Source organism: Syngnathus floridae, chromosome 15 (genome assembly GCF_059516105.1).
Source record: "Syngnathus floridae isolate MCC-2025c chromosome 15, RoL_Sflo_1.0, whole genome shotgun sequence".
NCBI lineage: Eukaryota > Metazoa > Chordata > Actinopteri > Syngnathiformes > Syngnathidae > Syngnathus > Syngnathus floridae.
In genome coordinates this window covers 1,015,130-1,025,225 of record NC_142427.1, presented here as the reverse complement: position 1 = coordinate 1,025,225, position 10,096 = coordinate 1,015,130, and the positions used below count along the sequence as shown (strand labels likewise).

The 10,096-nt window shown below is 50.8% G+C and overlaps 1 protein-coding gene across 1 annotated transcript; it reads left to right on the top strand.

The window, feature by feature from the left end:
• The first annotated feature begins 5,838 nt into the window (after positions 1 to 5,838).
• LOC148385837 (janus kinase and microtubule-interacting protein 3-like) lies at positions 5,839 to 6,694 on the top strand. Its single transcript, XM_088397583.1, has 3 exons — positions 5,839 to 5,941; positions 6,152 to 6,214; positions 6,301 to 6,694. Exons 1-3 carry the CDS (start codon positions 5,873 to 5,875, stop codon positions 6,424 to 6,426), a joined length of 258 nt encoding a protein of 85 aa, XP_088253709.1. The 5' UTR covers positions 5,839 to 5,872; the 3' UTR covers positions 6,427 to 6,694.
• Positions 6,695 to 10,096: the final 3,402 nt, after the last annotated feature.

Here is a 10,096-nt window from a genome sequence, read left to right as displayed (position 1 = left end):
GGCAGGGCGGGCCAAGGCGGAGCGAACGGACGCCCTTCAGGCCGCCAATGACGAGCTGAGAACCAAACTGATGGACGTCCAGTTAGAACTTCAGCAGGAGAAGAACAAGGTGAAAACCTCAACAGACAGACACTGCCTGCCTCCCTGCCTGCCTCCCTGCCTGCCTCCCTCCCTCCCTCCCAGTTTTCCCGATGTAGATTAGACATGCGTGTGCCATGACTGTGTCAGCCTACATCAACAAATGCACCGAGGACGTCAGCACCACTAAGAATATCATCACCCGGGGCAACCAATGACCCTGGATGACTGAGGAGGTACGTCAAACGCTACGAGCGCGGAACTCTGCCTTCAAGTCTGGCGACAAGGAGACACTGAGGACAGCGAGAGCCAACTTGAACCGTGCCATCAGGATAGCGAAGCGAGACCGCAGTCGAAAATTTCAGGATCGTTTCCACGACGTCAAAAACATCAGGAGTATGTGGCAAGGCATACGGGCGATTACAGACTACAACTCACTCTCTCCCCCCCCCCCCGGTGGGTGTAGTTGATGCTGACTTTCTAAATGGTCTAAATAACTTCTTTGGGAGGTTCGAGGCACTAAACGGCACTCCAGCAGTTAAAACTGTCCCCCATCAGGAAGAGGAGGTACTTTGCCTTGACTCCGCCGATGTGTTGAAGACCCTGAGGAGAGTCAACCCCTGTAAGGCCCCTGGCCCCGACAACATTCCTGGGCGTGTGTTCAGGGAATGTGCAAGTCATCTGGCTGGGGTCATCACAGACATTTTTAACACCTCGCTGGGCCAAGCCACAGTGCCGGCGTGCTTTAAGACTGCCTCCATCATTCCGGTGCCGAAGAAACCTCAAATCACCTCATTTAATGATTACCGGCCTGTTGCACTGACTCCGGTTATGATGAAGTGCTTCGAAAGGCTGCTTAAAGGTCACATCGTTTCCAGACTCCCCCTATTATTTGACCCGTTCCAGTTTGCCGACCGGCAAAACCGCTCCACTCAGGACGCCATCTCCTCCGTTCTTCACCTGAGCCTGGCTCACCTGGAGGAGAAGAACACCCATGTGCGGAGGCTGTTCCTGGACTTCAGCTCAGCGTTTGACACCATCATCCCACAGCATCTGGTAGGAAAATTGGAACACCTGGGCTTCAACACCCTCCTTCGCAACTGGCTGCTAGACTTCCTCAGCAACAGACCTCAGTCAGTCCGGGTCGGACAGAACACCTCTGATGTCATCACCCTCAGCACAGGCTCCCTTCAGGGCTGCGTCCTGAGCCCCCTGCTGTTCACCCTGATGACACACGACTGCGTCCTCAGGTTCACCACCAATCACATCGTGAAGTCAGCAGACGACACAACGGTGGTGGGGCTCATCAGAGACAACAACGACCTGGACTACAGAGAGGAGGTGGAGCAGCTGGTGGGCTGGTGCAGAGAAAACAGCCTGATCCTGAATGAGGAGAAGATGAAGGAGATCATCGTCGACTTCAGGAAAAAACAGCCTCACCACGCTCCACTGATCATCAACAGCTCAGCTGTGGAGGTGGTCAGCACCACCAAATTCCTGGGGGTCCACATCACAGAAGACCTCACCTGGACTATGAACACTACGGCACTGGTCAAGAGGGCACAGAAGCGCTTGTACTTACAGCGGAGGATGAGGAGAGCCCACCTGCCCCCACCCATCATGAGGACGTTCTACAGGAGCACCATAGAGAGCATTCTGACAAGCTGTCTCTCTGTGTGGTGTGGAGGCTGCACCGCCTCCGATTGGAAGAACGTGAGGAGAGTGGTGAGGACAGCAGAGAGGATCATAGGGGCTCCTCTTCCCTCCATTCAGGACATTTCATCTCAGCGCTGCATGTCCCGTGCCCGTAACATCATCAATGACCCATCACACCCCCACCATGGACTGTTCTCCCTGCTGCCCTCTGGGAAGAGGTTTGCAGCATCCGCTGCAGGTCCACCAGGTTCTGCAACAGCTTTTTCCCTGCTGTCATCAGACTGTTGAACACTAGAACTGTTGAGCTCTAAACTGAACTCTGCATCACACATTCACAGAACTGTACTTTATGACACTACGGACCTCTATCTTGCACTATCTCGCACTACCAACTTTACTGAACTTGTATAAACCCTTTAAATAGAAGTTTAATACATGGTTTAGCATTCCTCTGCACACTCTTGAATACTGTTTTGCCTACTTGCACTATTGCATAATTATCACTGCTGCACTTTATACTTATTTTTAATATATATATATATATATATATATATAGTATATGTATATATATATATATTTTCATAGGATATGTTACTTCTATTCAACTGCAATATCACTACTTTGTTGTAAGACGTATGCAACGGAATTTCGTTTTGTATGCACCATGTGCAGACAAGATGACAATAAAGTTTGTCTAAGTCTAAGTCTAAGTCATGTCAGGTCAGCTGTCTGGAGAGAGAGAGAAGTCAGGACCTGCGGGCGGAGCACCACCGTGCCACCGCCGCCATGACGGAACTCAAAAGCAAACTCCATGAGGAGAAGCAGAAAGAGTTAGCCATTACCAGGGAGACATTACTGCGGCAGCATGAAATGGAGCTGATGAGAGTGATCAAAATCAAAGATGGAGAGATCCAGCGACTGAATGCCTTGGTCCTCAGCCTGAGGGAGGGCTCCATGGACAAGGTGATCCGCTCTATCCGTGTCTGACTATCCGCACGCCACGTCGGGCTTCGATGCGGCCGCTACCGTATTGTGTAGCTTGTCCCCAGTAAGCGTCGCGGCGCTCCGTTGCGGTCTCAACGGCCCGGTGTGGCGCAATGTCTGCTCAGGTGAGGAGGGGGGGCGCTTTGCTGGCGGAGGTGGAGGAGACGCGGCGGTGTCGGGAGACCGAGCGGTGTCGCCTCCACCAGGAGCGCGGAAGAAGCCCTGGCAGCGGCCCAGCAGGCCTGGCAGTCCCGAGCGGCCGAGCTCCGATCGGCTCATCACCAGCATCGGGAGGAGCTGAGCCGAACCAAGAGAGACTGCGAGAGGGAGATCCGCCGACTGGTAGGACTGATCAGATGCGCGGTGCGTGGCTATGTTCCCAATTTCGTTGTATACCTGCAGTGCAATGACACCTAAGGCATTCTATTCTATTCTATTTCACAAGAAGAAAATGTCCGGTTGCTCGCTTCGCTTTTGTCACAGCAAAGGTGTTCCAGTCGATTCAAGAAAAAAAATTGGCCGGTTGCTCTCTTTGTTTTTGTCACAATTCTGGCAAATGAGTTTGCCCGCCTGCCTGAGCGCTCCCCGTTTGTACATCCAGACGGATGAGATCAAGCTGAAAGACAGAGCGGTTAGTGTTTTGGATGAAGCCCTGGGGCCGGCCACGTCCACCGCCTTCAGCTGCAGACTCAGGCTGCCGAGCAGCAGATCGCTGCCCTGAGGGATTCCCAAAGGGCGGGCCTAAACTACCCTGGAAGTGGGGTCAACGCCGCTACTAGCAATCCTCTTCATTGCGTAAGCCACCTCATCACACACTTGCAGTACGCATCGTTGCTGGAGGAAGGTAGCACAAAAACAGTTTTGAACTTTGAACGAGTGCTTGTGTGTGTGTGTTGCGGGGCGTTTTCAGTCTCAGGAGGATCGGGACACGCGACGGTTTCATCTGAAAATCGCTGAGCTCAGCGCAGTCATCAGGAACCTGGAGGATCGAAACGCCCTGCTTTCTGAAGAGCGCAATGAACTGGTAATTTATTGACGGCACGCTTGAAGGTTTGCGCTACGTTTGATGCGCGCCATCCAGCGAGGCACCCATTGCGCTTGCTTATTAGTTGAGCGGCGCGTCGAGTCGGTTGCCTGGTAGATGTCTTTTATTGGGAGCCAAAGCCACGATTCCGTTCAAACCGATGCAAAAGGAATGGATACGTTCTGGCCCGCGTGTTGTGCGTCTTTCACATCCCGCACTTCATGCTTGCAGCTAAAGCGACTGAGAGAAACAGAAAGCCAGTTTCTGCCACTCCTGTACAAAAACAAACGCCTGAGCAGGAAGAATGAAGAACTCTCGCTGGTGCTGTGTCGCCTTGAAAACAAAGTGCGCTTTGTCACCCAGGAGAACGAGGAGATGGCAAGCTTGGTAAGTCGACGCGGACAACGGCGGCGTGCCAACAGAGTCCACTGCATTTGTGTTCCACAGAGAAGGCCTAGTTCGCTCAATGACCTGGACCGCGGTTGCGGCCAGCAGGACGGTGAAATGGAGTTCCTTCAAGTTGTGGAGCAGCGGCACATCATCGACGACTTGTCCAAGGTCTTCAGGCAGGCGACTCGGTGCACGTACGGCAGCGCCACGCTCGCTCGCTGTCGCCAGGAAACCTTTTCCGTCCAAAGCTTGGCCGGCGGCCGCCATCCAAAAAATTGGCCCCTTAAATTCCGACCTTTCAAGCAGGAGCATTGTGCGCACGCGTTTGAACACGCTTTAGACTTGTTTTGCCGTTTTCAGCAGCTCAAAGCTCCCGTTTTGTCAGCGCCTTTGCCACTCGCTGTGCGCTGAAAACGACGGACTTGCCCGGCTGCTCAGCCCGTCAACCATGAGCCGCGAGCGCGACATCATTGTCCGTAGGCAGCTAGTGGCAAAATGCACCCTGTTAGAGTTGCGCTCGCTCCAACTTATTTTGCAAGAACCACACGGGAGACAAGTAAGTTCTTTTGGACACCTGCAGGTGGAGAGTCCATCCGTTGTACGAATGAAGTCTGACTCTCGGCTCCTGCACGAGCATTTTAATTAAGAGAAACAGGGTGGGTGTAAGAGTGGATTGAATAGAGGAAGCCCTTGACCTCTAGTCAAAACATAGCAAGGGGTGTTTTACGACTTTGTGTAGGAAGGGATAAGCGATAGGGATAAATAAGGGATAAATAATATTATTTATTACAGGTTGCAGTCAAAGTCAAAGCAACATAATGATACGATAAAGATAATCTGGAAAACCCTGACACACCCTGTAGTTGTCACTTTTGGAAAAGACGAGCGTCCCTCCAATCATCGCCGGTGACGTGTTTTTCAGGCTCTGGAGACAGGAGCTCATGTCAGAAATGTCATTGTGAGTCGCGTTTGTTTCTGCGCCGGAGCCGTTCGTTCCCTTTGCATCCAAAGAATCTCAAAGGCGGATTATTTGTGTCGACAGGAGAGAGATTTGCTGCTACGATACCGACGTCGAGAATCTCTGAGGAGGAACAAAGCGTGAGGTCCTGCAAGGTGAGTCTGTTTGTTTGCGGCTGCTTGGTGTTGCGCAAGATGAAATGGCCTTTTTCTCGCTATCGTTCCTCTCGTCGATTCATCGTGAGGTGTCGCTTCAGTTTGTTCAGAGAGATGTTTGCTTCCGCGCCCGCAGGTCATCGAAACATTTTACGGCTACGACGAAGACGTGTTGGTGGACTCGGACGGATCGTCCTTGTCTTTTCACACCGACAGAACCCCCGACACGGAACCCGAAGAGGTAGCCCGCCATTTCTGCCAGCGTATTGGCACCAAACATTCCTCTTCAGCCTGGAATCGGACTCGTCTTTGCGTCGCGGGTGCTTTGTCGCCGGTCTGACTGATTCTGGTACTAGTGCTGTGTTGCATTGGTGTGTGCATGAAGAGGCGGAGCTTCGCTACCGCCAGCTGACGCAAGAATATCAAGCGCTGCAACGAGCCTACGCTCTGCTAGCCCAGACCAGCGAAGGGGACTACGACGCCGAGAAGGAGATCAAGGTGGCGCCCCTTCCCGCAACCCCCGGCCGGGTCGCAGCCTCCCCGTTCTCACCCAGCCTCGGGTGTTCTCTGGTCTGAAAGGAGGAGGAGGAGCCTCCCTCCTCCTCCTTTCAGACCAGAGAAAAGCTGATGGTAGAAATGGGTCACTATCAAAGCAGAGTAGCAGATCTGGAGTCAGCGCTGAAGCAACAAGGACAGGTAAGCTCATCAATGAGCACACCTTTTTCTCAGACAAAATAGCTACATTCTTCAGTCACTCATTCGTCTGGCATTACTGGACCAACCCCCCCCCCGAATGTGGCTGGGAAAATGCGGAGAAAAGCAAATGTCATTTTCCAGTCAACCAAAGAATTTGTGGATGAAAATGACACAACATTCCAAAGCTGTCCACGCGTTTGTCTCTTCTAGAATGTCAAGTGGGTGGAGGAGAAGCAGCTGCTGCGTCAGAGCAATCAGCAGTTGGCCGAAAAGGTGACGGAAAGAAAGGCGCTGGGCGGAGTCGCTTGGCGTCACACCCGTCGGGAAGCCCCGCAGATGAGGTCTGACTGTCTTTTCAGGTCAGGCGGATGGAGGCGGAAGAAGCGCGTCTGAAAGAGCACATCCAGGATATCCGAGACCAAAACGAACTGCTTGAGTTCCGCATCCTGGAGCTGGAGGTGGGAAGACTCGCACAAGCGTGTTGAGGCCAGAGATGTGACGGACGGACGGACGGACGGACGGATGCATGCCTCTGCCTTTCAGGAGAGGGAGTGGCGCTCCCCCGTCTTGAAGTTTCTGCAAGTCCGTTTCCCAGACGGCCTCAGCCCTTTGCAGATCTACTGCGAGGCCGAGGGCGTGAGCGTACGTAAGGCGTCCCTCGCAACCCTAACCTTAACCCGAGGTCCCAGAACACCTTACATTGCTCCTTGCGCCTTTCCCCCGGACATCGTCATCAGTGATCTGATGAAGAAGCTGGACATCCTGGGCTATAACGCCGTAAGTGTATGTCGAACTCCTTATGTTCGCACTCCACGAGACTCGGCGGCTCAAATGTGACTTTTGGAAGGCTTTGCGCTGAAAGAAGCTTGTTGACGCTGTGCCTTTGGGCTCTTCTATGTTCTGCAAGCAGAAGGGCTACCTGGATGAAGAGTTGGACTTCAGGAAGTGTTCCATGGACCAGGCTCATAAGGTAAGCCTCCCTCAAATCTCCCGCCGGACCACTGATGGACGAGGATTGCGGCCCAGAGGATCCTGGAGCTGGAGGCCATGTTGTACGAGGCGCTACCGCAGCGGGACTGCCCCGCCACGGACGGCGAAAAAGCCAGCCACGCTGGCGTGAATGACGTGCTGACGGCGGATCAGAGAGAAGAGCTTAGGAGCGCCGTGGACCAATGGAAGCGAGCCCTGATGTGCGAGTTGAGGGAGCGCGACGCTTGCATCCTCCAAGAGAGAATGGATCTGCTGCACAGCGCGCAACAGGTAAGGGCCCAAAGCCAGCCCGGCACTTACTTGCACGCTTACTGGCTTTTGAATGCCACTTTCCATTTGTCCGTCCTAGAGGAACAAAGAGCTGAAAGAATTCATCGAAGCTCAGAAGAGACAAATCAAACAATTGGAGGAGAAGTTTCTGTTTCTCTTTCTATTCTTCTCCTTGGCCTTCATTCTGTGGCCCTAACACCAGCTGGTGAGTGAGCTCCAGCGGCACCGCACTCGACACCTCCGATACACTGCCAGCCGGTCTCAGACGTTGGCAGACGCTCCGATGCCAACGTATACCCCCCGCCACGGTGACAGAGGCACCGCGTCACACCGGCGCTCATCCAATCAGAAGGCAGGAAAAGCAAATTCACATGCAGGGCACTTTTGAACCAGAAGAGAGCGCCACAAAAAACGGTTGTTGCCCCAAACGCGCACTAAAAAGGGTCAGAATAACAAGAGTCCCACTGGCCAGCCGGGGCCACCCGTCCAGCTGTTTCTTCAGGGGGGAAAAAAATTGGAGTCACCGGTGAGTACATTTTGCATTTAGCTCTGCTTTTCTGCTTCTGTCTTCAAGTGTGTGGCATCCTGCGATCAAAGATTCAGCCAACCCCAAAGCGGTTGACCTCAACGTCCCACCACCATGCCTACCAGAGCAGGTGACATGATGCTTTGGACATCCTTCCGTCTCAGATGCCCAAAAGTACTCTTTGCCACATCTGCGGCAATACGGTGTCTTTTCAAAGGTGCAAATAAATCCAGCGTGGGCGGAACACGCACGTCTTCGGTTTTTCCCGCTTTGTTTGTGTGACAGCTGTTGTGAAAATTTTATACAAATAAAGTTGTATAGTACAGGTTTGGCCAAGCCGCAACTCCCGAACCGCATGCGGCTCTTTTATGTTCATATCAACATTTGTGTGTGTGTGTGTGTGTGGGGGGGGGGGGGGTTGTGCGTGTTGGCTTCACTTGAGTTCAATTTGGTATTTTGGTCATAAGCGCATGTGGTGAAATTCCACAAAGTAGGATGGGCAAACACATTTCTTTAAACTATGAGTGTCAATTGGGCTCTCGAAATGGCAGGGAAAAGATGCACAGCAAAACGAAAATACGTAGATGAACACAGGACGTTTTAATCAGAGTGGGAAAGTTTCTATTTTTTGTTGAACGTGATGGCAAACCATTCTGCCTGATATGTCAGACCTCAGCGCATTTCAAAGATTCAAATCTTCAGCGCCATGCACTTCAGCTCACTCCATGCTAACATTGATCAGGCGTCGAACCCGCAACATCATGCTTAAGAGGTGGCCATGCTAACCAGTGCGCCATTATGTCAACGCATAATAACTAAGTCTACTGATCAAAACAGCGGTTACTATATGACGTCGCTACGTCGTGGTCACGTGACGCAGACAAGACGTCAATGGACGTGGGCAGAGTTAACTTGTTTAAAAGGGAGTGGGCAGAAGAAATATTTAATTTATTTAAATCTATTTTGAGTGCACACCATTATGCCAATGCATAACAACTGTAAATCTACTAAACAAAACAGCGGTTGCTATATGACATCTGCCACGTCGTGGTCACGTGACATACGTGACGTCGATGGGCGTAACTTTCGCCGGAATTCAAATCCGCGGGGAGAGTTAACTTGTTTAAAAGAGAGTGGGCAGAAGAACTATTTAATTTATTTAAATCTATTTGGTGTGTGCGCCATTATGTCAATGCATAACAACTGTAAGTCTACTAAACAAAACAGCGGTTGCTATAGGACGTCTGCCACGTCGTGGTCACGTGACGCGGACGTGACGTCGACGCCTACTTTACATCCCACCGATCACAGGACCCCTCGGCTGCATAACCGTGCCCCCTTCCCAACCAATCGGATTTGCTATACGCGAAAACGACGCCAATGGAAAGAGCTTCCGCCCAAATTTAAATCCGTGGGCGTGGCTCGCAGCAGGAAGTAGGAAAATGGCGGCGATGTTGACAAAGACACGGCGGATGGTAACTTACGACTAACAAGAGAAATATTTTTATTTTCTGCTTGCAACTGGACCGTCCAGAGCGTACACGGTAAGTACAACTCATCGTTTTTAAAAAGAAGTACTTTTGTTGCCCTGAAAAGCGAGTGAGCGTGGCGTTTGTGGGGGACGTCGAATTTCGACGATTCTTTCTGGTCAACGGTTGTAAATGATTGTGTTGATTAAAAAAGAAAACTTGATGTAACTCTACTTTTAACTGCCGTTTCAGATAGATTTGGAATTGCATCACATCCAATTTTGCCTAGAGCGTACACGGTAAGTAACACTCGTTGTGTTTAAGGAGATTTACGTTTGTAATAGCAGAAGTGTAGCCGCGTTGCGTTGTACGTGTGAATGTTGGTCCAGGCGAAATGTTAATGTTTAATTTCATTCCTTTAGGTTCCACGGTGTTTGTTGGCTGCAAGTTTTCCACTGCAAGAAGAGGCTCATATCATTGACCAGGAGCGAGCTACAATGGTGAGTAGCCATAACATTTATGTTAAACACTTCCTATTTCATGTCTAACAGTACTTGATTTAACAAATAACCATAAATAAATACAGTGTGGGCACTGAAGTTAACATATGTGATTATACTGCCTAATCTGTCACCGAGTAGATTGTTGCAAAGTAATATAAGATCCAAAGTTGTAATTCAGAATAGTTTTCAAAAGAAGGCCATTAGAATTATATACAAGTCTGATTACCCTGAACAAGCTATTAATTAAATCACAAATTCTTCAATTCAAAGATTTGGTAGATTATCAGACAAATAATGTCTAACAGTAATTGATTTAACACATCACGATAAGTAGATTGAGTGTGGGCACTCTCAAGTTAACATATTTGATTATACTGCCTAATCTGTTACAGAGTAT

Bases quoted from the DNA above. Each gene is read 5' to 3' on its own strand.
- LOC148385837 (XM_088397583.1), top strand. From the start codon at position 5,873: ATGGTAGAAATGGGTCACTATCAAAGCAGAGTAGCAGATCTGGAGTCA. The intron at 5,942-6,151 runs GTAAGCTCATCA...TGTCTCTTCTAG, and splicing joins CGCTGAAGCAACAAGGACAG to AATGTCAAGTGGGTGGAGGA. The intron at 6,215-6,300 runs GTGACGGAAAGA...CTGTCTTTTCAG, and splicing joins ATCAGCAGTTGGCCGAAAAG to GTCAGGCGGATGGAGGCGGA.